Source organism: Glycine soja, chromosome 2 (assembly GCF_004193775.1).
Source record: "Glycine soja cultivar W05 chromosome 2, ASM419377v2, whole genome shotgun sequence".
Classification (NCBI taxonomy): Eukaryota; Viridiplantae; Streptophyta; class Magnoliopsida; order Fabales; family Fabaceae; genus Glycine; species Glycine soja.
The window spans coordinates 14,339,020-14,366,028 of record NC_041003.1 but is presented as its reverse complement, the minus strand read 5'-3'; the positions used below and the strand labels follow the sequence as shown (position 1 = coordinate 14,366,028).

Here is a 27,009-nt window from a genome sequence, read left to right as displayed (position 1 = left end):
ACCATGAAGATGAAGAATTGAAAAGGGTACATAAATAATATTGAAGATGACGAATCAAAAATGAAATCCACCCTTTTGGCAAACTAAATAACATTAGTAATGTTGTTCCTAATAGAATAATCCTATAAATACTATCACATCAATGAATGAACTTTACATACCATAATACAACATAAATGTGAAAAAGTTTACACAATCAATCAATATAATACCCAATGTACTGAGACGTGTAATTAAACTGCTCCCAGGCTAGCCCATTTCCCAAGGTCATATGGATCAGCATAGTAATACACCTTAATTCTATTAGACAAAGATAGCCCTGCTGCCAGAGGAGAAATTCTAGTGCCAGAATCATCTTGTTCTGATGGGTCATCCGTAAAAGCTGCAACATCTCCAAGTAGTTTGAAGCAAATTCTGCGAGTTTGTATCTGGCTAGAGAAATCAAAGTACATCGGTGTTCCAGCCCTGGCCTCTGGTAATCGGTACTGACCAATGGTGACCATGCTATGGTTTTCCTGAAATCAATCAAAGACAGTAGTCAGGTTTTAGCCCATAGAAGATGAATAAAAAGGAATAATTCAGATTGCTTGTGTGTGTGTGTAGGTGTTACACATGTAATAAAAAAAACATTCATATGATTTTATTTAACAGCTTAAGTTTACAGAATAGTTGGTTCATAACACGAAAGAATTTTAGCACATTTCTATTGGCAATTGCAAGAATTTTATTTAAAGCCTTTAGTGAGCGAGAGGTTTAGAAATAAATTCTAATCGCCCCTTTCTAATAAAAAATAAAAATGGAATTTTAGCACAAAGTAGTTGGACCATGAACCCATGCATTATCTATGCCTCAAGCCGCAAAGCCCAAAGGCTCATGCACAAAGGGGTTTGTTAGACATGTAATATAAAATCATTTATATTTCTTCACCTAACAGCCTAAGATTTTGGAATTGTTGGTTTATGACAATAAATATTAGGGGCTAGAATTTAGAAAATATTTTAAAACTTAAGAATTTGAACCTTTTAGCCTTACAAAACAAAATTTTCTATGAAGTGTAACTAGGAACTAAAATACAACAATGAATGAACGATTTTTCTACTAGTTTAAATAATCAAGTACACAATGCCCTGCTAGGCAAATGGAAGTGCAATCTTTTAAACCATCAACGGGAACTTTGGACTAAAGTAGTGGAGTCTAAATATGGAGGATGGAGGGGATTGGAGGAAGTAGATAGGGCAGCCAGCCAATCGATATGGTGGAGGGACTTAAAAAGGGCTGTACGTCAATCATATCAGGGTAGGAGTATACAAGATGGATTTAGATGGAAGGTTGGTGTTGGTGATAGAATCAAATTTTGGGAGGATAGGTGGATAAGTCAGGAGGTATCATTAGCAGAAAAGTATCCTAGGCTTTACCTCATCTCATCGCAGCAACATCAGACTATTCAACAGATGGGAGAACACAAAGATCATGGGTGGGAGTGGCACTTTACATGGAGGAGAACACTGTTTGACAGTGAAATAGACTCGGCTGTCAGTTTCCTTGGAGAGGTTGAAGGAAAGACCATACAGCAACAGGGAGAAGATTATTGGGAATGGATTGGACACCCATCAGGTAATTATTCTACTCATACTGCATATCAGCTGTTATGGGAGGGGGGAGTAGCTGGAAGTAAGGAGGAAGTCTTTGAGGAATTATGGAAATTGAAGATCCCTAGTAAAATAGCTATATTTGCGTGGAGATTATTTAAAGATAGATTGCCAACAAAGAAGAATTTGCAAAGGAGACAAGTGCAGATCACGGATGCATCATGCCCTTTTTGTGGATGTATGGATGAGGAGGTTTCCCATTTATTTTTTCATTGCATAAAGATTCAACCTGTTTGGTGGGAGACTATATCCTGGATGAACATCAGCAGTGTGCTTCCATCAAACCCTAGACATCATTTTCTCCAGCATTCATTTGTGCAAGTGGAAGGTATAAGAGTCAAGAGATGGCAAAGTTGGTGGATGGCTGTAGTTTGGTCTATATGGAAGATGCGGAACAAAATTATTTTCTCCAATGAATCTTTCAATGGTAACAAGCTATTCGACAATGCAGTATTTTTAGCTTGGACCTGGCTCACAAACTTGGACAAAGATTTCAAGCTTCCCTTTAACCAATGGTCAAGTCACATCCGAGAGGGATTTTTGTATTAGCATACAATAGCTCTGAGTAGGATTTGTAGCAGATATCAGATACTTTCATATGTAGCCATACTATGGTTTCTACTCAAACTACATTAGTTTTATTTTGGAACCATGAGTATGGACCTAATCTATGTATTTAGTGCCTCTGGTACTTCTTTTCTATCAATATATTATTATTTTTGCTGATTAAAAAAAAATGCTACTCCGGGTATATAAAAGAATCAAATATGGCAGTGCTTTGTGAATTAAACCTTGATGCCTTTTATCTTATTTTAAAATTCATTTCACATATTATGGCGCAGGTGCCAAACAACCATGGCAAGAAACAAAATTAGGCGCACAAAATCAGAGCTCTTGCAAAACATAGCAATTCATCGAAGGAGAACCTCCATGGATATACCTAGGCAAGAGAAAAGTAACAGAAGAAGTATGATAATGTTCCAGTAAATACCTGGAGAACAGATACTTGAATATACAATACAGCTGGAGTGATGTATTTGTCATCCACAAGGGATGGAAAATTTTTGCTATGTGCATCCGAAAAAGGTGAATGGGTAACCCGAGGCTTGATTGCACTAAAGGCATCAAGACGAAATCCGGCAAGCAAGGGAGAAGCAGGAGACAGATACTGCTCCAGGACAAGATCATTGCCCATCAATCTTTCAGCCTCAATTGGAACCTAAAGAAAATAAGAGGCTAATCAATGTTTTTTGAGATGGAGATAACTTCAAAAACAAAAATGGTTATCACAAAAGGATTAGGCAAAAATAACATTGATTTTACCTTGAATCTATTAAGCTGTGGAGCTCTTTCCAACCACCCTGTCATGGCCATCTGGTCAGAGCTTTGTTGTGGCTTAAGATCAACTTCCTTCCTAATGGGGCTTCCAACCACTAAAATCCTCTTGGCATGAAGACAGGGTTCGCTCTCTGCAGATCCTCCAAATGAGGCCCGTCGAGTTTCTTGTGCAAAAGGGTTCTCATCCAGAGACAACAGATTAAAGTCATTTCCAATATTTATAGAACTTGAACCAGGTCGCTGAAGGCGTAAACTTATCCAAATTATGCGGCACCGAACAGAATTCTTGAAGGGAAACTTCACATGTCTAGGCACTTTATGCTCTGTTCCTGACTTTTCAGGTCCATTTAATTCTGAGGAAGCTTTAATCATAGATTGCAGATCCCATTTTCCCATTAATGATCTTTCTTCCTTGTGTATTTTGTTACTTGCCCAAATTTGCACCTGTGCCAACATAATCCTAGAGTTAAATTCTAAATTCAATGAACAATAAAAAGAAAAATAAAGTACAAAGCAAATGACAAATAGATACTTACAATAGGAGCATCAGCCATAGAGTAGCCACATGGGCTGACAATCAATATAACCCCACTAACATCAGAAATATTGCCAAGGACAATTCCAAATTCAACAGAGGAGGCAATAGATGGTGCTTTCCAATATGATAGCCGCAAACCAGAATTTAATGGAGCAATCAATGACAAAAATGGAGCAGAATCTGTTGCTGTTTCAACCTGCATTTGCATGGTTAATGGTTATAACATATATAGGTTGCAAAAATGGGACTAGACCTGCATTTGGAAGACCAAAGCCCCCCCCCCCCCCCCCCCCCCCCAATGTAGCAAAAACATCTTTTCTTTTTGCTACATCATAATTCCAACATAAATTAACCTCATAATGCTTCACTTTACATGGAATTAGTACAAACAAGAGGATAATCAAAAGCCATAACTGATTAAATCACTGATAATGGTTCAATATTCATGTTAGAAAGCTTCCAATATAACTATAGATAGGTTTACTCTGGTATTTGCTAGTCTTTTAAGTTTTTATTCTAGGCAGCATGGATTGTATTATTTATTTACTATGTTTTCTGAATATATCACTTCAAAATCATTAATTCAGCTCTATTGGTCTAACAAAATGAGACTATTGGAGATCCCACATTAGCTAGTGATATGACCAAAGATGTGCATATAAGTGGAGGGCAACCCTCACCTCACAAACTAGTTTTGAGGGGTTGAATTAGGCACAAACCCAAATTCTAAGATGGCATCAAAGTCTATCCTAACGATTGTCGTTAGGCCTATTGGGCCACCCATTATCAGGCCCTCAACGGACCACCCGCAGATGTCCAGTCCAACAAATTTCACGCTCGGGATGTCTAGTCCTAGTCCTTGGCGTGAGGAGTGTGTATTGGAGAGTCTGCATGGATTAGTGATATGGCCAAAGATGTGTACATAAGTAGAGGGCAACCCTCACCTCACGTCGGTTTTCTGGAATTGAGCTAGGCCCGAACCCAAATTCTAAGAGATCATGTAATCCTACTCAAGAATTCAGCAAAAAAAAAGTATATACACAATTCTTTCAAATTCATGGTTAAAATATGTGATTCCTTGAACAGAAACCTAAACCCTAAGTTCTTGTGTTAGTTATATGAATATCCAATGCCTTCCTTCCTTTTGCAACAACTGATTCATCAACGAATCATCAATATTAAAATCATTAGATAATGGGTATTAAACTCATCCATGCATCTGTTGATATAAGTCATATATCATGGATTAAGCACATTTTTGGTAGATGCAACAGCATGTGGCTTGATAATTCACATGAAAAATTAAAACAAAATGCAGCAGGCCCAAAATGAAATATATAAGTTAAAAAATATACCGGGTGTAAAAAACTGCCAAAAGGAAATTCAGCCAGGGATTCATATCCATTCAGTAACAACTGTACTGCTTTGCCAGCAGACTTGCTATCAGAGAACCGATTCTTTTCTAGATGGCAATCCCAAGATGATCCAATGATTTGCTTCAAAGCATTGTAAGCAGACTTTTCAACACGTTCTGTTCTTCGTAAGCTAATCAGAACCCTCACATAGTCCAAAATCAATGCATGAAGCACAACATCCTGGCAGCACCGTTTACAAATTATACCATCCCGAGCTAATAAACGATTTACAGGTAAGTCAACTTGGACCTCTCTTGAATTATATCCTATAAGCAGAAGTGCCCCCCTCCCAGCACAGCAAACTCTGCAAACCTTCCTTTCGCATTGAGAACACAAGAATACAGTTTCTGAAGCTCCAGCAGATGACATTGTGTTAGATGAATGAACTTCCTTTCTAATTTCAGCACGCACCTCGCACTTACCCCCAGAACATGTTTCCCCAATTCTGATAATATTCCAGAAATCTATTGGATTATCATCAACAGTCCCAAGACCAATAGCACCAACAATTTTATCTTCAAGAGAAGCTTCTCCAAGCAGGGCAAGATTGCTTGCAACTTTAGATAATCTTCCCATGTAAGCTTCATCGAGCAGTGTATTAGGATTTAAGGTTGCTGGATCCATTCCAACAGATAGCAGGGCTCTATCCCTTTCAGCAGCAGAAAGATTTAACTTAAGGCGTTCAATCTCAAGTTTAATGGCTTCAATGAAGTTGATTTTTCTTTGCTACAAAACATAGTCAAAATACTTCATGAATTAGATTTAAATTGAAGATATTAAAAGAACAATTACTTGTATATTCAGTTCTCAGCCAAGCCATCCCAAGGGAACAGGTGAATGATAACTATTGAATCAAGTTCAAGCAACTGATTAACCAATCACTATTAACCAGTTCCCCAACATCTTAGTTTGGCTTGACTTATCAGGAATTTTCCCATTTTTGATAAAGAAATTTTATAAGGGAGAAATCGAGAAAGTATGATTCAGAAGAAGAAAAAATCCTCTAAAACAGATGAAAAAAAGACAACATATGAAAAGAAGGAATCAATCATGCATCATGGCAGCCAAGTCTCTATCCATATGAAAAACAGAAACTCCCTTCAAATATCAATGAGTACTAGAGAGAAGCCCTAAGCACAAACCATATCTCAAAGAGGGTAAACAAGAGTTACATTTATTCAATTTTTCTCATAAATATATTAAAGTGAGGAAGACAAGGAGTGTTTCAGGCATTTTAGTCCCAAAGATTTTAAAAATCTTCTGTTAATCCCTAACTTTGCAAAATGTCATTCACTTTAAACTTTTGTGGGGCAAAACAATAGAGAAAAATAAAGTGAAAAGAACTAAAACCAATCACTTTTTCAAAGTCAGGGACTAATGGAGGGTTTTAAACTCTTAGGAACTAAAATGCCCGATCTATATAATCTTGATTCTTGAGAACTAATTTAAGGGGTTTACTTAATTAAAAAAGTAGAATGAGATTTCTTTCTTATCAAGGAAAACAATAAAAATAAAACAGTAAAATCGAACAAGCTTGTCAGTGCAATAAAACACTCCAGTCCCTCTGCAAATCTAATAGGGAAGTTCCCTTCCAGAGCTCATAAGCAGAGCACCAATAGAAAGTCACATAAAACCATATCTAACTTTCCACTCCAACCAAAAATACACCAGAGAACTACAAAATCTGCACAGCACCACAAAATATTGCCCTCCTAAGTCCTAACCTCTCCAAAACTTATAAATTAACCAATAAAAACTGCTCCAAATTCAATGGAAACACTGCATTCAAAAACACCAAAAAATTTAATCCAAACAAAAGTGACTGCATTATGATGCAAAGACAAATGTGAAAATTGGCAAATAAGATGGTGATATTTCCTACATGGAATCTGATCAAAAACAAAAAATTTGAATTCCTTTTCCATTTTGCTACCCTTTATTATTAGAGGGAGCATAGATAAAGAAAATATTATGTCATGAATTATCTTTGACGACAACAACAATAATGGAATAATTAGTATAGGCAACATTCATCATGATGAGAGAAGAATGTTTTGGGGAAAAAGAAAGTTCATATAAAATCTAGGGGTTGATCATATTGGATGGGAAAAACAATAAAATATATAATGCTTTGTCTCGACAAATTGATAACATACCAGACTTGGCCCTGCAAGAGTTTTAAGGCACTTTAAATATTGTTCAGCACTACTATCTGAATGTCTGGCATCTTCTGATGAAACTTTACCATCACTTTTGGCACTATGGCTTTCAACACTTAGGTCCAAGAAATCAAGTGGGTCACTTTCCTGGTAGACAACATTTTCAGTAACTGGTTGCGCAAGTGGGTGCGAAAGTGGGTCCTCCCCAGACAGGAGGTCAATGAAAAGGTCAGCAGAAGTGCCTCCTTGTATGGGTGGTGACACTTTTTCTGAGGATGAAGAGTTAAGTGGATTCGTATCTGAACCAGATAAAAAGGGATTAAGCTCCTCTTCAAACTTCTTGACATGCTCAACTAATCTTGTACCAGGGCCTTCATTAGTAAATATATCACTCCAAGGAAGAGAAACTCCAAGGATTTCAATCTATAGCACATCATCATACAGCAGCAATTAAAGATTTATGTAACCCAAATTTACATGCATACCTTGAAAATAGAACTAGAAGAATAGAAAACTAACTGAATAATTAATAGGCACAAGAATGAAGAGAGCATGTATGCAAGAAAAGCATTCAACCATTGGTCTGTATTAGAGTATTGTAAGAGAGCTGCAGTTATTCAACTGCAGTCTCAGGTAGCCTACTCTAGTTAGTTTGTTCTGGTAACAAGTGGAGGGAGACTACAAATTAAGTGGCATTTCTTTTGGAGCACACATCCAGATTAACATTTTCAAATTTTAATTCCAATATCTTGACATTTCAGAAGATATTTCTGCCTCATCAAATTGAAAATTGATTAGTAGAAAAAAAGGAAACAATGAAAATATGTTAGTATTATATCATTTTAGAAAGGAACGGATTTTAATTATTATTGACATACAGCCAAATTTAACACCCACAAACAACAATTCACTTAGCTAGAAAACTTTACTGCCAGTAGTTAACAAAAGGGGCAGAAAGAACCAATAAATTTTAATTTCAGTCATGAATTTTCACCCAATACATTATAACCAAGAAGCCTCCAAATGGATCTAAGTCATATTTACTAATGTCATACAAAGAGAAGGATGGATATTTACAACTAAAAATAGTTAAGTTACATGAAGAATTTCAACCTATACTTACTGATTATCAACTCACCAATTCAGTTAAATTATGCAACATTTTTGCACTGTATTGGCTTTTTTAAGTTGCAAGACAAAATAGAACATTCATGCAACCCACATTGAAAATTAAAGAAAATGCCAAAGAATATTATACTTAGTCAAGCCACAACTCATCATCAAGTTATGAAATTGTCCAAAATATCTACCTCGCCAAGTGTTAATGGTTTCCTTCCAGAAACAGTTGGATAAAAGGTTAGCGCAACTACACGAGTAAGGAAATCCCACTTTCCCTCGAGTTCCTCAAAATCATACAGTAATGATAAGGGTGATGCATCTTGGGCATGTAGACGAGAATTTGCTCCAGTTATAGCCATGTCTTCAGCATTAATTGCCCCAGGTAAGGGTATTAAAAGGTTGGTCCCACTCGCACACTGTGGTATAGAAGCACCCTGCCAATAGATGTCAGACAGATTCAGATGTAAGAACTATATATAAATATATAAATAAGCTTCATAATAAATTACCCGTCACTACAGCTACACAAATCATTGCTTCTTAAAATTAAAAAATATATTATTTTATATTGAAGCAGATATCACATTATGTAAATCATAAAGAATTTAAACAGTCAAAATAATAATTAAAAATTGAAGATGTCTTTCAAACTGTTACTGTTAGAAACTCTTATGTTTTTGCGCACAACATAATGAGCACAAGGCTTTTTCCTATTTAATAAGCATGATTAAGACCAACTCTTTCTGCAGTATTATGCATACATGAATAATATGAGTTGCAAGACATAATGAGTGCCAAATACAGACCTCTAAGACCAGTTTAAGCCCATCTAAATGGCCTCCTGTCCGTACATCAACTGTTGATGGATAAGTTGAATCATCTGCACCATGGGATATTGTGAGAAGAAGCTGACAAACATGGCAAGGTTCACCAAGATAAATAAAGATTTCAACTACATCTGCAGGTTGTGGACAAATCTGTGACAGGAAAAGGTATAAATACTTTCATAAGAAGAGATTCATAAAAACTTCAGGTAAATATTATTGATAAATTCATATATGATAGAACAGTAAAAAATATTTAACATACCCAAACTTGGCCTTTTCTTTTAAAACTCAGAAGGCTAGCCTCACCACCAGAAATAGGAAATAAGTTTGCAATTGGTTTGAGAACAAAACCGGACGGCCGAGACGGTACCTACAATGATCAGATAGCTTAGCTATTGATAACCATTTGTCTATTTCCATTGAAAACCACAAGGTTTAAAAGTGTCAACATTAAAATAATTCTACTGTATTAACTGGCATTACAACTCAAAACAGTTAGCAGACATGAATTTCAGAACCATTTTTATTTGTTTTGGGAGGTTCCTTATCCTCAAAATCAAGGGAATTATCTGTGTACAAAACAATTACCTGTTATTTTTTATTATACAGCAGTGCCTAAACTCAAATTACCTGATGACACTAATGCAAGAGCCTGTATAGCTCAATTCGATGCACCTGTAATGCCTGAAAACGTGCAAGGTGCAAAGTCTATCATGGAGATGGTGAAAAAAAAATTGGAAAAAAAATATTCGAATGTGAAGAAGATTGCATACAGGAAAATGAAAAAGACATAAGAAAAACTTTGTATAGTTGGGACATGAGGCATCCCGATGAAATCTTTAAGCTGGGATTCAAACCAAAGTCGACAAAACAGAACAATGAAGACTATTACGACTTAACCAACTTTGTACCACAAGAAATGAATATAAATCATTTAGTTCTGAGAGAAAGTTGGTTAGGTTGTAATAGTCTTCATCATTTTATTTCATGGACTTTGGTATGAATCTCAGCTTAAAGATTTCATCAAAATGCCTTGTGTCCCAAATATACAAAGCTTCTCTTATATGTCTATTCCATTTTTCCTGTATGCAACCTTTTTCACATTCGAATATTTTTTCTTCCAATTTATTTTTTCACCATCTCCATGATAGACTTTGCACCTTCCACGTTTTCGGGCATTACAGGTGCAATGAATTGGGCTATACAAGCTCTAGCATCAGTGTTATCAAGTAATTTGAGTTTAGGCACAGTCGTATAATATAAAAAAAAGCAGGTAATTATTATGTGCACAAATAATTCCCTTGATTTCGAGGACAAGGAACCTCCCAAAACAAATAAAAATTAGAGACATCGAGATGCCATATAAATTAAGTTATTCTTAAAAGAGAAAGATGTGATTCAGTAACTAACATGAAATTAATTATGAAACTGCAATTGCTAGGCACTTGATGTATGAAAAAGAAACAGAAAGCCATCACTCAGTTAACTTTGACAGTTGGCAAGTCACATACATGCAGAGGTTGAAGGGAAATTGATGGAAGATGCTTGAAAAGCCTCATTCCAAGAAACATTTCTAATTGCTTTTGACGAGAGCTATCCACAACTGCATTCTTATATCTTCTTTGCAAAGTGATTTTCACATTCTGTGCAGCAGAAAACTGTTTAAACTTTCCTCCTGTATCTTCATTGAATATGCTAAGTATTTGGCTGTGCATTGCTTTGGATCCAGTGTAAAGAGTAGCATGAATATCCCCAGCAAGTAGAAAAAGGTCAGCTAGTTGAGATACAGGAGACAAAATTGTTGATCTCTTGAACTCCTCAAATGTCATATCAAATCTCTTCCATGGTTTATCAGGACATGGATGCATCCATGTGGTGGTTCTTGTATTATGATCAATATAATATGTTTTTCCAGTCACGGCATCAGAACGCTTTTCCCACCCAGGTGGCAGTGGAGCAATATATCCACCATAATTATTATTCATTGATTGATAACCAAATGCCAGATCACTATCAAGTGATATCCCCAACCGTCTACATTGCTCCGTGAATACTTGGAGGCAACCAAAAAAACTAGCAGCATTGGTCCTATCCAGAGAATCAGCACAGTTAAAACGTACAATCCCATTTTGATTTGTTCTTAAGCAGAATGCACCTTCAAAACCATCATTGTAGATAACTTCACCTCTACAATCATTTATTCGTTGTCGTGAAGGCAAATAATCCCCTTCAGATATACCTATGGATACAGTGGGTGCTTTTAGAAGTTTCCATAACCCTTCAATTGTCATCTGTTCACCTTTTAATTTTACACTGGCATGCCAGTCATAGTTTATCAAATGGACCCGAGTATTAGGAAGCTTTCCAATTGATCTAATAAAGTTTATAGACTCCTCGAAATGTTGAACCAAAAGGGACTCAGACTTTCCTTCTCCATTGCGAAGCAAGTTAATGCATACAATGGGAACCAAAGCTTTTCGGTTTGAATTCTCACCAGCACGTATATCCAGATTACGAGCATCATATCTCTTACTCAGTCTTTCATAATACTGTACACTTCCTTTATAAGGGTCACAATCTGAAACATAAATTTCAGCTTCTGCAGCTGTGATTTTCAGTTCTGCACCCCACCAGATAGGAATAGTGCCTCTTCGCCACACATATCTGTTGAAAGGTACACTTTGACCTGCTCGTTTGGGAACCCATACAAGTTGCTCACACTCCACTTCATTTCCTGTAAAATGGAACCTAATAAACATTTGGCATGTGGCAATACTAAGGCACATGAAATGATGGTTATCAAATCAAAACAGAATATAGAGTGCATAAATGAAAGAAGCAGCAAGCAAAAGTTACACTACAATAGGAATTAGGATGAAATAAGTGATTTGGGAAATTGAATAAAGAAGATATTAATGCATGCCAACAGGAAGCAAAAAAAGGTTCTATTGAATAAATAAAAATTAGTAGAGCTACTGAAACCATAATGAACATGATGCTAGCAATCTTATAAGTCAATCACTCAATTCATTATAAGATGGAAAGTGCCTTCCAAAAAAAAAAAAAAATTATAAGATGGAAAGTCAATGATAGTTATCTTCACCGGTACTGAAACATGAATTTAGCCCCCTTGCTAAATATCGAGTACCCGGGTGTAGTCTGCTCCGACGAGCTGTAAGAGCAACAACACCTTCTAGTTGACCCGAGCTTCCAAAACTTCGATATTCTGCAAACCCCTACACATCAAGACGAAGTGAGACAACAGAATGCACATGTGATTTTACATCTTAATTGCTCTATAAATGTACTCTTTGGTACAGCACTGCTATAAGAAAATAGTTGAGCCAGAACCAGAGCCTGCAAAAGCTTGGAGGAAGAAAAGAAAACTGATAGCTAACTAAAAGAAACTAACTGACAAGACAAGACACACTAAACCATCAAGATGGTATATCAAATGTATGTCCACCTTCATGATTATCATTACCGTTGTATGGGGATTTGAATTCTAAAATGTAAACAAATATAAACACAATTTTTGCTTCCAAAAAGGCATCATTTGTCGCATTGGTCCATTAAAAGCTCTTGCCTATACAAATTGTCCAACGCAACACTGCAACAAACGCCAACTTTCAGGAAGCAAACTGTAAAACCCATTCATTTAGATCCTTTGTCATCATGACACAATAAGTCATTGGCTCATCACTCATCATCTTCGTAACAAATTTACCTCTCTCGGGAACCAATTTTCACAAACAAAAACTCTCAGCTAGCAAGGTAACACAAGTAACCAAGGTTTTAAAAGATGGTCTGCAACTGCAATTTCAGTCACAAAATCAGGGTTTTTTGAAGTGCCTATGACCACAAAGTAATCACAATTGTCAGCAGTTTTCTTCAATATCAAGGAACACGACAAAACAGTGACCATAACTGCAATTTAAAACCTTGCAAATAACGTAAATCATAAATTGCATTGGACTCCCGAATTTGGAGTATCCTACTTTCACAGGGTTCAATTCACAGGTTCAACAAGCAATTGATATTTCAGGATCAAGTTCTACTACATTCGCTCTAATCAGTTTCCTACATTAGCTATGATTGCGACAAAACAACTGCAATTTAAAATCTTGCAAGTAACATAAGTCATAAGTTGCAATTCACATAAGCAATAGCAAGTGATATTTTCCAATCAAATTATACTACATTCACTCAAATTGAAAACAGAAGAGATCACAGAACCTGCAGTAGCGTGACACAATGCCGCGGCAAGCCAACACCAACAAACGGAGTAGATAACCACGCGTTCCAAACAAACTCCTGATCCGGTTCATTCACCGGCATCCTGCTCGGAAAAGGCCGCGTAACGTCCCTCGTCTCGCAGAAGTAATGCTTCCCGTCGATATCAAGCTCCGTCAACTCCTGCACGTTCTTCACCTCCCCCTTCCCCTGCGCCACCGCATTCTGCAGCGGAATCCTGATCCACTGGCTCTCCGCCACAGTGTACACGCACCCGCCGCCGGGAAGATTCGGAACACTGGCGATGAGCCTCGTCGCAACGAGGAGCAGCGCCACGTTTCCCAGCGCGGCGTAGCCTAGAATCGCCCTCGCGAGCGTCCTGCTCTTGCTCGCGAAGCGCGATCCATTGGTGATGAAATCCAAGGCCTCGCCCTGCGATTTGAAGAGATCGAACCCTAGCTTGGCCTCGTGGCGGAGCGCCCCGGTGGTCGGATCGACGTAGATTACCTGAGTGTCGGTTCTGGTGCAGAGGCTCACGATGATGAAGACCTCGTCGGAGTCCAGCGTCACCACGATCACTGACGTGTCCCTCAAAGCACCTGAAAATTTGAACGAAAGAAGGAACGAACACGAATTAGGTTGAAAATTGGGAAGTGAAAGTGATGAAACGGAATAAGGTATGGATCCAGCATTGCTTGGCTTACCCGGTGATTCCATCGGTTTGCGGTGGTTGAATCGACGGCACGCCGCCGCTCATAAACGGAATCTGTTCCGGTGATTGATTTGATTCCGAGTTCCGACCCTTAAATTCTTCAACTGAATCAAGGTCGTGACCAACGCTGATGAGTATTCCCTCGTTTCAGGCGACCTATTTTATTTTATGATAAGGAAAAAAAAATAGATAAATATTATGGATAGATTAAAATGTAAATAAATTGTTTGATTTTTTTCGTGTATAATTGCAGTTCAAGAGTAGAACTAGAACGCTGATTTCATTTTGTTTTTGGACGACAAGCATGAATCGATCGGATAAGTAAGAAAGTTCTTCCTTCAAATACATTTAACACATTGATTTTAGACTTATGATAAATAATTTATATTATAATATAATGTTATTTAAAAAAATTATTGAAATTTAAGTTAGAACTAAAATTATTAAAATATTTTTATTTTTAATTGTTAATAATTTATTTGAAAATTTTATTGAAATTTAAGTTGAAATTAAAAATATTAAAAATGATAAATTTAAAAAATAAGAAGTTAACAAAGTTTCTAAAAACACTTTCATAAAAAAAGATAAAAAAAACACTCTAATTTAAAATAATTGTTCTAATTTATATAAAGAATGATAAATAATGAATAATGCAATCAAAAATTGATATATAATAAGATTATTACTTTTATAATAATTATTTTAAATATTATTTAAAAATGAATTTTAATCTATTGATATTATATGATTGTATAAAAAATGGTTGACACTATAAACCTTAATATATTCTCGGGCATTGCACGCATCACTATACTAATTATAAAAATTGTATAATTTATCATTATGTTTGTTAATACTAGCAAAAAAAAACCACGAACATGTATGTATCAGTATTTCTATATTTTTATTTCTTTAAGTAAAACTTTAATTTTGATTTTTCTTTAGAGTTTTTCTTTTCATACTTGAATTCTAGAATAAGAAAATGATGAAAATAAAGAAGAATGATGTTGTAAAAAAAACGAAGAGGGATTTTTAATTGCTGGAGGAAGACCTGTGACTAAAGTAAGATCCAAGAGATTTTTCAACAAGACTTTTACTATTTACACTTTCCATTTTATTAAGTACCCTTTTTCCTTCTTCTTCTTCTTTTTTATCAATCACACTTTGTTATTCTCAACAAATCTTTTGTATCTACCTTAATAATTTTTTGTACTGAATAATTTGTGAGGAACCATACAGAAAGGGTCCAAGTTGCATGTGCTAGAGTTTTCTTTGTTTGACCTCCTATTAATTGATGTAGTTTGTTTTATTAAAATGTGTTAAATGTATGACTTAATATATTTTTGAGTCCAACGTTTAATTAAAGGGATCTAATTTAGGTTTTGGGAATCACCATGTATTTATATGTTTATTGGGTCAAACCCAATAGGCAAGTTTGTTGAGTTTTTGTGTAGGACCTAACATCCATGATGGTTATATATTAGGTTATGTGTTTATTTAAAGGAATGTAGGATCTCCACTTGACTTGTATCCTCTTTGACGATTCATAATTTCATCAAATAGTTGGTAAGTAAAAGAGAAAAGATCAAGATGAAGATCTTATTCATGAAGTATACACTTGTATGCGTGCTTTCGTGAGCTCAAGTCATTATTGTTGTAAAGGATATCTTGAAGAGCTACACAATTTATGAGCATTTTGTGTGATTATTTAGGTGTTCTAAATTCTAGTATACATCATATATTCTTACAGCATGCTCTAAAAAAAATGTGGCTACAAAATATATATTAGCACAAATTGACATTCAGCATTAAGACATTTCATTCTAAGCATCAGTATGGAAGATTCCTTGCCAACAAAAATGCAAAGGCTGCATGGGTAGCAAGACAATTGCTGGATAGGTTGAAGGCAAATCCTAAAATGTTCATCAGTGAAGTAGTTAAATGATATCATTAGGACTAGGTTTTCAACTGACATTACTTCAGGCACTACATTTAAAGCTAGACAATTGGCATTGCAAATGATTGAAGGGGATGAAGACCAATAATACAATATGTTATGGCAGTATAGTAAATAGCTGACAAAAGAAGGTAAGCCAATATATGCAGAATAAGGGTGGACAAACCTAGTTTAAATGTACTTCCCAGGTTTGACAGTTTTTATGTCTGTTTTGATGGCTGTAAGAAGGCTTTTAAGCAAACATGCAGAGCTTTCATTGGGCTTTATGGGTGTCATCTTTAAAAACAAATATGGTGGAAAAGAAAAGGGTTTAGAAGTTAAAAAATAAAGAAAAATAAGAGTGACAGAAAAAAAAAGTAACTAATAATATAAGAATAGTGGAATTTTAAAAAGATAAAATTGTGTAAGAGTTTTTTTTTTTTAGCTATCCTTATATTATAAACCATACATTATTTTTATATAATTTTTTAATAATTCTGATATTTATTAAAGTCACGTGACTTCTTTTTTTTTTTTAAGTAAAAGTCATATGACTTTTCTTACATTAAATATTTATAACTTTTTTATTCTAGTTAATTTTAATTTAACTTGATTTAAAATTCAAATCTCATTACATACAAATTGGAAATACATGTTTTATTTTAAATAAATTAATTTATGATTTTATTGTAATTTTAATCATGTTCTAATTCAAAAATTATTTTTAAATTTTCACACATCATATTAGTAAATATATGATGTGCCTTTGTCTAAATAATTTATATCTATAACTTTTTCTTCAATTTTAAAAGTCACACGCACGCGCGCGCATATATATATTCTTATGTTAAAAACAAGATTTTCATTATTAAAGATAAGAAATCTACTGTTTTCTTTAATATACTTTTATTATATTTTTAAATTAAAAATTTCCATACAATATATAGTTAAATTTATTTATTTATTTATATAAATACATTTATACTTTGACAACTCTGCAAATGTGAGCCATATAAAAATGCATTTAAAAAATTAATTCTTGAATTGTTACATAATATACCAATTGTAAATTGAAATAATAACTTCAAAATTATAACATTATTACTGACACATAAAAATTATCAGTCACACCTTCTAGTTTTTTTTTTTTACAGAAATTAGTAACATCTTTAAAATAGCATTATTGAAAATTAAAATAACATTTTTTTTAAAGTCATAATTTGAAAATTAATATATTTGCTTACAATATTACAGTTTTAAATTATCTCATTAAAAAATTTCAAAAATATAAACTTATTAAGATTATTTTAATAAAACTATACTAAATTTAATTCTTAAAATTTATTTCAAGGAACCAAGGGTTATAACTAGTATAATAGTAAATGACGGAGGCTTATGTCGTTATATACAAATTACAGAGGCTTTTTTGATCAATCACAGAGGCTTTACTTATGTTTTGTTCCCTTGGTTATTTAGGAAAACGAATTAGTATTATTTATAACATTTCTAAACTGGAATTATTATTTCAGCAACAAATATATCTTGTTTCGTTTTCTAGTTCTGTCAGAGATGTTGTCTTTTTATTATGGAAAAAAAATATTTTGTCTGTTGTTTAGAGAAAAAACGATTGTCTTTTTATAACATAAATTCTTATTATTATACTTTTATATAAAATAATAAAATTCAAATAAAGAGTGTGACAGTAAAGAATAAGACGAAGGTGATAAAATTACCATAGTAGTAGAAAAAAATTGCGTGTTGTGTAGGCATGTGGGTAAGTTGGTTTGGGTCAATTTTGTCATTTATCATAGCCAAGTTGTGCCTTTGCCTTGTGAATAGTCACTTTCTTCTATTTGAAACCCATTTTTTCCCATCCACAAACGTAGGAGAGAGCAACTACTAAAGGGATAAAATATGACTACTATTAGTGATGATCAGTGATTAGTGTGATTAGTGCGTGCGATTCATTGTGTTTGTGTAGTAGTGAGTGACTTTGGGTTGGGTTTCGTCTCAACTCAACAAACGTCGTCGTTCTCCCATTTCCAATCTTTCTCCAATGGCTTCTTCTGCTTCCTTAATCAACTCGTTGACTTGCTCTTCGCCTGCACCCACTCAGCACTGTTTCGCCTTCACCCGCACCACCGCCACCGCTACCGCCACGTCACTGAGACAATTCAACAGCCACCGTCCGCCCCCACTCACCACGAGGATCTCCTCGTCGCCTTCCACCGTTGTCTGCAAAGCTGTCTCCGTTAAGCCCCAAACCGAAACCGAAGGTCTCAACATTGCTGACGATGTCACACAGGTCAGTGGAAAAAAAAATCTTTGGTTTTTTTTTGTTTTTGTGATTTCGCTTATGCGTGAGAATTCAGGGTTAATTTTTTTTTTGGCTGCTGACGTGGCGCAGCTCATAGGGAAAACGCCGATGGTTTACCTCAACAATATCGTGAAGGGTTCTGTGGCCAATATTGCTGCGAAGCTTGAGATTATGGAGCCCTGTTGTAGTGTCAAGGACAGGTGAGAAACTTCAATTCTTAAGTGGTGTGTGGTTTTTAACCGTTTTGAATGACTTTGTGTGATCCATGTCCTAGTGGCATAAGGCTTCCTTGTCGTCGTTGTTGTGGTCCTAGTGAAAAATGTTCGTGTGCATAACTTTTTAACAGTTTAGGCTATGTTTGGATAAAAGTTTGAAACGTGCTCTTGGGAATTCCAATGTACATCCATGAATTCCAAAGTAGGAATGAAGTGTGGATTGAAGTTGAGAGAACTCAAAAGTACTTTTACTTTTAAAGTAACATTTTTTCCCTTCTCTATTTGTTCATTGGAATTTGCAGAAGCACTTAGTTACTTTAGAAGTAAAAGTAATTCCTCTGGTGTCAAATATAAGAAAAAATAAATCGTGGCACACTAAGAAAGTTAGTTAACCACATTTAATTGCATCAATTTTAATTATAAAGTATTTTTTTTTCAACTTACCCTTCAAAGGAACTTGATATCAAGGATAAAAATGAGTCATTGAAACTAACACCTCAACTAAACGAAGGGTGATTTAGAGATAATAGTATTAAATAAGGTAAAATTAGTTGAAATTTTCTTATATGTGAAAAAAAATTTCTTATATTTGAGACCAGAGGGAATACTTTTGAACTTTTCAAGTGACATTTAAACATACACTTAATAGAATACACTAATGGTGGAAAACATTCTTGCACTGACATCCAATAAGAATTGACCATTTTACTATGTCATCTTATTCATTAATATTATGTAGTGATAAGATTAATTTCTATTGGATGGCTGTGCAAAATTATTTTAGACCAACAATGTAATGTATATAAATTAAACACATCTTTTAAAAACATGAAATGAACTGAAAACAATGTGTCATTTTTTGTGACCAGGGAATCTTCACCATATACTTTTTTAAACATGCTCTTTGAAATGTGGCCTGTATGTGAGGTAATTAAATTGACATTTTGCCTTTTGGGAAGATGGACCAATACCAAAGAGTGTACCGCTGACATTTCTCTTGTAATTGTTAGTGAAGATAGAAAATGAAAAAAGAAAATATTTCCTTCAACCAAATAAGCCTGAAAAGTTTCATGTGGCAAAGGCAGCTGATTTGATTTTGTTATTGATTTCTTTGCTGGTTTTTATTGTTTCTGTTGTTATTTGTTAGGCTGACTTGACAAGGATAGCTTTACAATAAGTATTGGATATTAATATGGATGTACATATAACTCTTTATATGGCACAAGTAAAAACACTTAATTATGTATCTACTATTAGGTGATAATTTCAGTTATTGTTAGGTATAAACTCAAAAATTCATTTATGTTATTTGATCACATAAATTTGCATATTGGAGGTTTATTTTTTGAGCCCGCATAAGTTATTTGGTCACATAAATTAGCTTATTGGAGGTTTATTCTGTCTCTAGTATTTTTTTTCTTTAAATGCTTTCAAATTTTCATCTTGCAGGATTGGTTTTAGTATGATAAATGATGCTGAGCAGAGAGGAGCTATAACACCTGGGAAGGTAAAAATTATAGAAAGCAGATGCAGATTTCATAGTATGTGTAATATGAGATTTCCCTATAATTCTTGCTGCATGTCAACCATGGCTAATGCAGACCACCTAAACAATTTATTGTTCGCATGGTTGGCATTTTCTATTTAGGTATCAAATGGTTTTATGGTTGATCGTTATGGACACACCAAATTTTTTAAATGTTCTTAGCAATATTGTTCTAGAGCCACACCTGTAATGCATAGCAGGCATTAATTGTAGCAGAGAATATTTTTTTGTCAGAAAATATAAATTATAGAAATAGTATCTGTACATAATTGATGTATATGGTTTATTATGTCCTTATGTATATACTCTTGGGCTACACCCTGGCACTGCAGCTCCCTGCTTGACTATAAAATAAAACTTATCATGCACCTTGTTAATCACTTATGCATATTCAAGCCAAAAAGTCGTATCACTTATCATTCTCTGTCTTTACAGGTACTATTCTCTCAAAAACGAAATAAAATCATCAATACACATGCCTTTTGTCAAGAAATTATGCTTGCATGCTTTGGAGCATGTTGTGCTTTATAATGTGACTGCATATGAGCAATTTTTTAAAATGTTGTGAAACTTTATATGCCCTAATCTGAGTTTAAGTTGGTTATATGTGTTTATTATAAACTATTTCCTGTGATCAATATGACATGTTACACAACTTTGCTTGGATATTTACAATTCCAGAAATATAACTTAGTCTGGACATTTTGGCAAGTCAAACTCTTTGCTTTGGGGTGCAATGAAGCAGTATTGTTCCTTTACTTTGATGCTGCATCTATGTTGGGACCATTATGTGGTTCTTTTGGAAAAGCACACCATGATCTTAATAGGAGCTAGTTGAATTTTGTTGTGATTTACTTTATTTCAGATTAGCTTTAGCCAAATAAATGTAATGCTGGTTCATAATTTTTTGTTATTCGATTTAACTTGTTTCTCATGTGCATTTCAGAGTATATTGGTGGAACCTACTAGTGGGAACACAGGAATTGGTCTTGCCTTTATAGCAGCTTCAAGAGGATATAAGCTAATTTTGACAATGCCTGCTTCAATGAGTTTAGAAAGACGGGTTCTTTTGAAAGCATTTGGGGCCGAGCTTGTTTTGACTGATGCAGCAAAGGGCATGAATGGAGCAGTACAAAAAGCTGAAGAAATTTTAAAAAGTACCCCCAATTCATACATGCTTCAACAATTTGATAATCCTTCAAATCCTAAGGTAAACGATAACACCTTATTCTGTGTTTAAGTGCATGAATCCTATGTTCTTGGGAATGGGAACTCATGCAGGGTGCACCATTATCTCCAGCCTCCAGGTTAGGCCCGTGTGTTGTACAACTCCACACTGGTAGTTGATACTTCTTTTACTTATCTTTAGTTGGAAGTCTTGCTTGAAACTGTAGTCACAAAGTCCACATTAATTGAAATGCAAAAGTAAATTTTCGCTTAAAGATAAATGCATTTTGCTCCCGCTAAAGGCACCAAATAACATATAAAGCCCATTGCCACCTCACTTTGTCCTCAGTCCTCCATTTTCTTATCAAGCCCATAAACTTAATTAGAAGAAAATGCTCATAGCTGTGACTATGAGAGCATAACCAAGTTTCCCAAGACATATCAACAAGCCTACTCCAAACACCAAAGCCCTTATGTATCTAACAGCTGCACAATGTATTAGGAAGTCTATAGCCATTTATGAAGTGTAGTATCCCATCACACAGACATACAACTATTCAGAGACAATATATTGTTTGGTTTGTGCAGCTGCAACATCTCATTATTGTTGATTCTAGGAGAACTGTTCCTCAAATGAATGACCTAACTTTAGAACTCTAGCTGGCAGAAACTAGGATTTCATCAATGTTGCTAGTGTTAATTCTAGTAGGAACTGTTTTTCAAAATGAATGATCTAACCTTAGAACCCTAGCTGGCGGCAATGAAGAGTTCATCAAACCCATTCTTGGGTTACTTTCTCCCAGGGGATGATGACCTTTGTAATGTTTCTCACAATAAACCATTTCAAATTACTTTCACTGTTTCACATGCACTTTAACATTGGAAAAAGCATAATTTCAAACATTTATTCACTTGCTTTTACAAACTAGTCATCTGTCAACAGTCATTTTTACTATTGATTTGATGGTATTTAGTTGTGATAAAAAAATGAGATGATTTTTTTAATATTAGCTTCTCTCTGTCTTTTCTGCCCGTGGTCTTTTAGAGGAGTTTCTTCTCTAATATGCAAAGGAACTGCTTGGTTCTTTTGATTTGATGTGCTCTGTCTCTCTCTCTCTCTTTGTGATTTCCCGTTGTGTCCTCTATTGCTCTAAGATGATTCCTGATCTTCCTTTTCAGTACTCTTTCTTTCCCTTATTGCATTCTTCTGTTTTAAGCTTTCAGCAACACCTTATCATGACAGATGGTACACACACACAAGGTTAAAGTTAGTTACAGGGTTCTCAGAAGTAACAAAGTCATCCAGGCAGTTTAACTTTTTTTGAAATTTCGTCTCCTTAGGCATTATTTTCTAAGATTGCTATAGAAAAGAAAAGGGATTGGGCGAATGATCAAATTGTGAGCCAATATTGTACACCCCCTTTGCATTTAGTTAATTTCAAATTGATTGAAATGTCCTACATAGATAGCATGGTGTGCTGCCATATGATCTGATATATGAAGTTGGATTCAACTATACAGGTTCATTATGAGACAACTGGCCCGGAGATATGGGAAGATACTAGAGGAAAGATAGATATTTTAGTTGCAGGAATTGGAACCGGTGGAACTGTTTCTGGAGCTGGCCAATTCCTAAAACAACAAAATCCGAAAATACAGGTACATCATTCTCAATGGCATTGTCAAACCTAAATTTATCTATTATCAATCAATATAATGACGTAAAGAAATGGTCCATACAATAAGTGTAAATGAATCTATATACTCAGTATACTGCTCATGTCTTATCATCTGAAGCATAATTTTGTTTGGGAAAGCTTTCTACTTTGTTGGGTTCCTTTAAGCATTTTTTCTTTATGTATCAGGTTATTGGCGTAGAGCCTCTGGAAAGCAACATACTTACAGGTGGAAAGCCAGGTACAAAAACGGAACAAGTTTCTACAAATTTCAAATCCAATATGTTAATTTTAATTTCTAAGTTATATCTTTTTTCTTGCGGAACCACAGGACCTCACAAAATTCAGGGTATTGGGGCTGGTTTTGTGCCCAGGAATTTGGATCAAGATGTGCTTGATGAAGTTATAGCGGTCTGTTCTTATGCTTTCCTGTTGTCTTCTTCTATTTGTTATAATCCAATGTTTTCTGTTGTTTCCTAAACTGAGTGTTTTAAAAATGTGTTACTAATTATTTCTAAAAGCAACTATCCGAACTTGTCAGATTTTGAAATTTGAATCATTCTGCCTGATTCTGTTGTATGGATTTCTTCTGGCCAACATGCATGTATTATTATCACGACAAGTGCTCCATGTCTACTGACCATCTGTAAACAAATTGAGTGAGAGGTGATATTTTCCCTCTTGTCATTTGCATATTGATGTTAGTCTTGAATGAAATGTCATTGCTATATCTCAATCCCCCCAATCTACTTGAAGTAGCTACTAACAGTGCCTTAATGTTGTTTTATTTCCTATGCTTGTATTTTCCTTGTCAAATAAATGTAATGAAGAGTTCATTTTTACTTTCCAATTTTGCCATGTGTATTTCCTTGAAGTTTCAGATTCTACTACCATTGTACAGCTCTGGACCCCTGTGTTAAAAAGGACTAACGAATTTTATTGCTGTATATTTTGTCTGACTATTAAAATAGGAAATAGTGTTTTTATACATTGCTGGTATCTTTTATGTTTCCTTCTGATTGTCTTGCATGCATACTTGTACTAGTTAGTTGAATTTTTCACATGAGTTAATTGTCATCTGTTCCTGAATTTTAATGATCTAATTTGTCAATTGTTTCATGGCAAGCCTTGTTGGTATTCACCTTTGTGGCTTACACACACACATGTGAATGTGGTGCACTACTATATGTTGCACATATCAGAGATTCAGAGAATACAGAATATCTTTCACGGACAGGAATGAATTATGCAAAATTGATGTTGACATTTTGCTTTTTATGTTTGCTTTACCTCTTTAAGCATTTGCTTGCTGTACTGGCCAATAATAAACATTTCTTGATACACTGGCTTCTTGTTTCTAAATTCTTGTGATTGATTCTCTTAATTCAGGACCAGTATTTGCACATTTAAAAACTGGGTTCAATTGGACTATTGTTATGCATGTGATAATGGGGACCGCCTGACCTGGATAAATATTGAATGCCTACATTTTCTTTGTCTGTATTATAATTAATCTTCCCTTTTGTTATGAATTTGGCAGATATCAAGTGATGAAGCAGTTGAAACTGCAAAGCAATTAGCACTCCAGGAAGGCTTGCTGGTTAGTCCTTTATGTTCATCTTCTCAACTGTATGCGTGATTTGAGTTTCTTAATGTGTTCTGGTGTCCATATCCTATGCACATACAATCATGCACAAGATAATGGCATTTAGCACCCTCACCATATATTAAATAAAATGTCATGTTCATGAATGATCCTTCCCACACCCTATTGTGAAGGGCATAAGAACTTGTGTTATTTAGCTTGCATGTTAGGATTTAATTTTCTTCAAATCTTGTGAGACTTCAACTCTGACACCAATGAAGAGTTTGTATATGCTGGCTTTATACTCTGCCTCTCATCTGCTCTGCTAACTTCAATTGGAAAACAGGTGGGAATTTCTTCAGGAGCTGCAGCTGCAGCTGCTTTGAAGGTTGGAAAGAGGCCTGAGAATGCAGGAAAGCTTATTGGGGTAAGATCAAAATATGCATATTGCCTACGAAAAAGATCAAAATCAATACATAATAATTGTACAAAAAATTTAATCCATTTTGGTTCTGGAATGAGATGGATCTTTGCTGAATTTATGAAAACATCATACAAATGGAGTTCTCATTTTACCAATCCGATCATATTTTAATTTTTTTCTTAGCAACCTGACCTTCAAAGCAAGGTCTAGGTTTTGGCTCTTAAGGGAAAGTGTGCAGATTATGTCTTATCCACTGGTTTATGATGTTATTTAAGTATCCAGTTGCTTGCATAGTAGCACACTGTTAATTTTCATCCATTTAGTTTATGGAAAATGATAATTAGTACAAAAAGATGTATGTACGAATCCACATGAATTTTAAATAAGGTAAGTTTATTGAATTCAGCTAATACTCTCTCTCTCTCTTGCTTGAATTGTTATCCATCACTTTGATTTGTTAATATTAAATTCATAAAAATTTGCACTGCTACATTTCGTACTAAATAGCACCTCTCTTAGTTTATACATGGTTATCTTGTCCTATTTGTTCATCTTTTCTGATTGGTGGGTTTATGTGTTAAGGACCTGGAAGGATGGGAATGAAAACTTAGCTAGATTTGTCTATAGTGCTTAGTGTGCATCCACCTAGTATTCAGGCTGGAAATGCTTTGTATTGTGTATTATGTGCTTTTGCCCTGCTATTATTATGAGCTAAGTTTCTTCTCTCTTTCCTTTCTTTTCTGGTTGGCACAACTAGCTTGAATTATATAATTTAAAGGAAATTTTTATTCTTCTTTTGGGGAAGGAGGGGTTTTTGGTATGTAGCCAGAAAAGGATCACTTCACATCCTGCAATTTTTCTTTTTCTATCTGCATAAACGTTATCATTTGTTGTTTCTGCCAATTTTACCTTTTTTGTACTTAAAAGCTTCATATAATTGTGAAATTTCAGTATTAAATTATTCTCTTACGTTTTAATGCGCAATATTGCTTGCAGGTTGTCTTCCCAAGCTTTGGTGAAAGATATTTGTCAACTATTCTTTTCCAGTCAATACGGGAAGAATGCGAGAAAATGCAACCTGAGCCATGAATTGACTTTGCTTGTTAATGTTTCATACTCATTTTCCACAAGTATCTGTATGGAATGACAGTGTCAGATGTCCATGTTATGCCCGTGTTTCTCATTTTTGACACTCAAGAAATTAGATAACTGTGTACAGGTCATTGATTTGACTTACAACACAGATTAATGACCCTTGATTGAAGAAATTTTAGATGTAATAATTATTGGCATTGATGACAACGTAGCAAATTTCTGCCTTATGTTCGCTATTAAAAAATAATTGATGAAACAGTTTATCTATTTCTTTTTGTACACTGCCTTCTCTTTGGACTCTAACCCTTTGTTTGGTTAGAGAAGAAAAGAGAGGAAATGAAAGGAAATTTTCAAAAATATTTGTGGATCTTATATCTTTTCATCAATGTGCATTATGATAATTAAAAAAAAAACTAAATATCAAACTAAAATACAAAAAAATAACTATTTACCTTGGGTGGGTGGTTTTGGACACAAAGGCATGGCAAAGAGTCAATACAATTGATGCTTAAAAAAAACAAATAGTTAATGTATGGTGTCGTTGACTTCTTGTGTTGTATTTGACTATTTGGGTAGTAGCGTTATCATTGTTGACACCTTCTACATGTCTAGGCATGTCTCCTTATGTATAAACTATACAACTATTTTAAAAATTAATATTAATCTGGATAACTATATCTCTCACACTAATTATTTATAATAAAATTCATGCGAATCACTTAATGCTATTGTTTTTTTCTTATATATAAATCCCATAGGCTATTGGTTATAATAAACCACAACTTTAGTGTAAATGTCCTAATATTTTTTCTCTTGTTTGGATAGTAAAGTATAAATATAGCGGATGTAGTTTTTGTAGACAAGTGATATATATTAAAGTAAGTTTTTTTTTTTTTGAAAAATAATATATAAAGCCTTGTGGTAGCAGACGTATTAATTTTAAAACGCACTGAAAGTTGTTTTTTTCCCTCATGATACATAAATTAAAAATATATTAAATTGTTTATTTTGTTTTGAAAAAAATTACATAAATTTAACTTTAAAACCATGTGATACCA

The 27,009-nt window shown here is 34.6% G+C and overlaps 2 protein-coding genes across 3 annotated transcripts; one reads left to right on the top strand and one right to left on the bottom strand.

The window, feature by feature from the left end:
• Window positions 1-10: 10 nt before the first annotated feature.
• On the bottom strand, window positions 11-14,213 carry LOC114389270 (probable phosphoinositide phosphatase SAC9). Its single transcript, XM_028349909.1, has 13 exons — window positions 13,983-14,213; window positions 13,282-13,877; window positions 12,149-12,281; window positions 10,557-11,779; window positions 9,308-9,415; window positions 9,025-9,195; window positions 8,410-8,652; window positions 7,097-7,522; window positions 4,881-5,666; window positions 3,524-3,721; window positions 2,973-3,431; window positions 2,641-2,868; window positions 11-515 (listed from the first exon to the last, which is right to left on the bottom strand). The coding sequence occupies exons 1-13, from the start codon at window positions 13,993-13,995 to the stop codon at window positions 234-236; spliced, it is 4,866 nt and encodes a 1,621-aa protein (XP_028205710.1). The 5' UTR covers window positions 13,996-14,213; the 3' UTR covers window positions 11-233.
• Window positions 14,214-17,813: 3,600 nt separating this feature from the next.
• On the top strand, window positions 17,814-26,308 carry LOC114389257 (cysteine synthase-like). Of its 2 annotated transcripts, XM_028349892.1 has the most exons (10): window positions 17,814-18,231; window positions 18,334-18,443; window positions 19,908-19,965; window positions 20,951-21,214; window positions 22,693-22,830; window positions 23,037-23,088; window positions 23,179-23,258; window positions 24,388-24,447; window positions 24,779-24,859; window positions 25,853-26,308. In XM_028349892.1, exons 1-10 carry the CDS (start codon window positions 17,983-17,985, stop codon window positions 25,943-25,945), a joined length of 1,185 nt encoding a protein of 394 aa, XP_028205693.1. In that variant the 5' UTR covers window positions 17,814-17,982; the 3' UTR covers window positions 25,946-26,308. The 2 variants fall into 2 exon arrangements, with proteins under 2 accessions (XP_028205693.1, XP_028205702.1); XM_028349901.1 differs by lacking the exons at window positions 24,388-24,447; window positions 24,779-24,859; window positions 25,853-26,308 and adding an exon at window positions 23,389-23,502.
• Window positions 26,309-27,009: the final 701 nt, after the last annotated feature.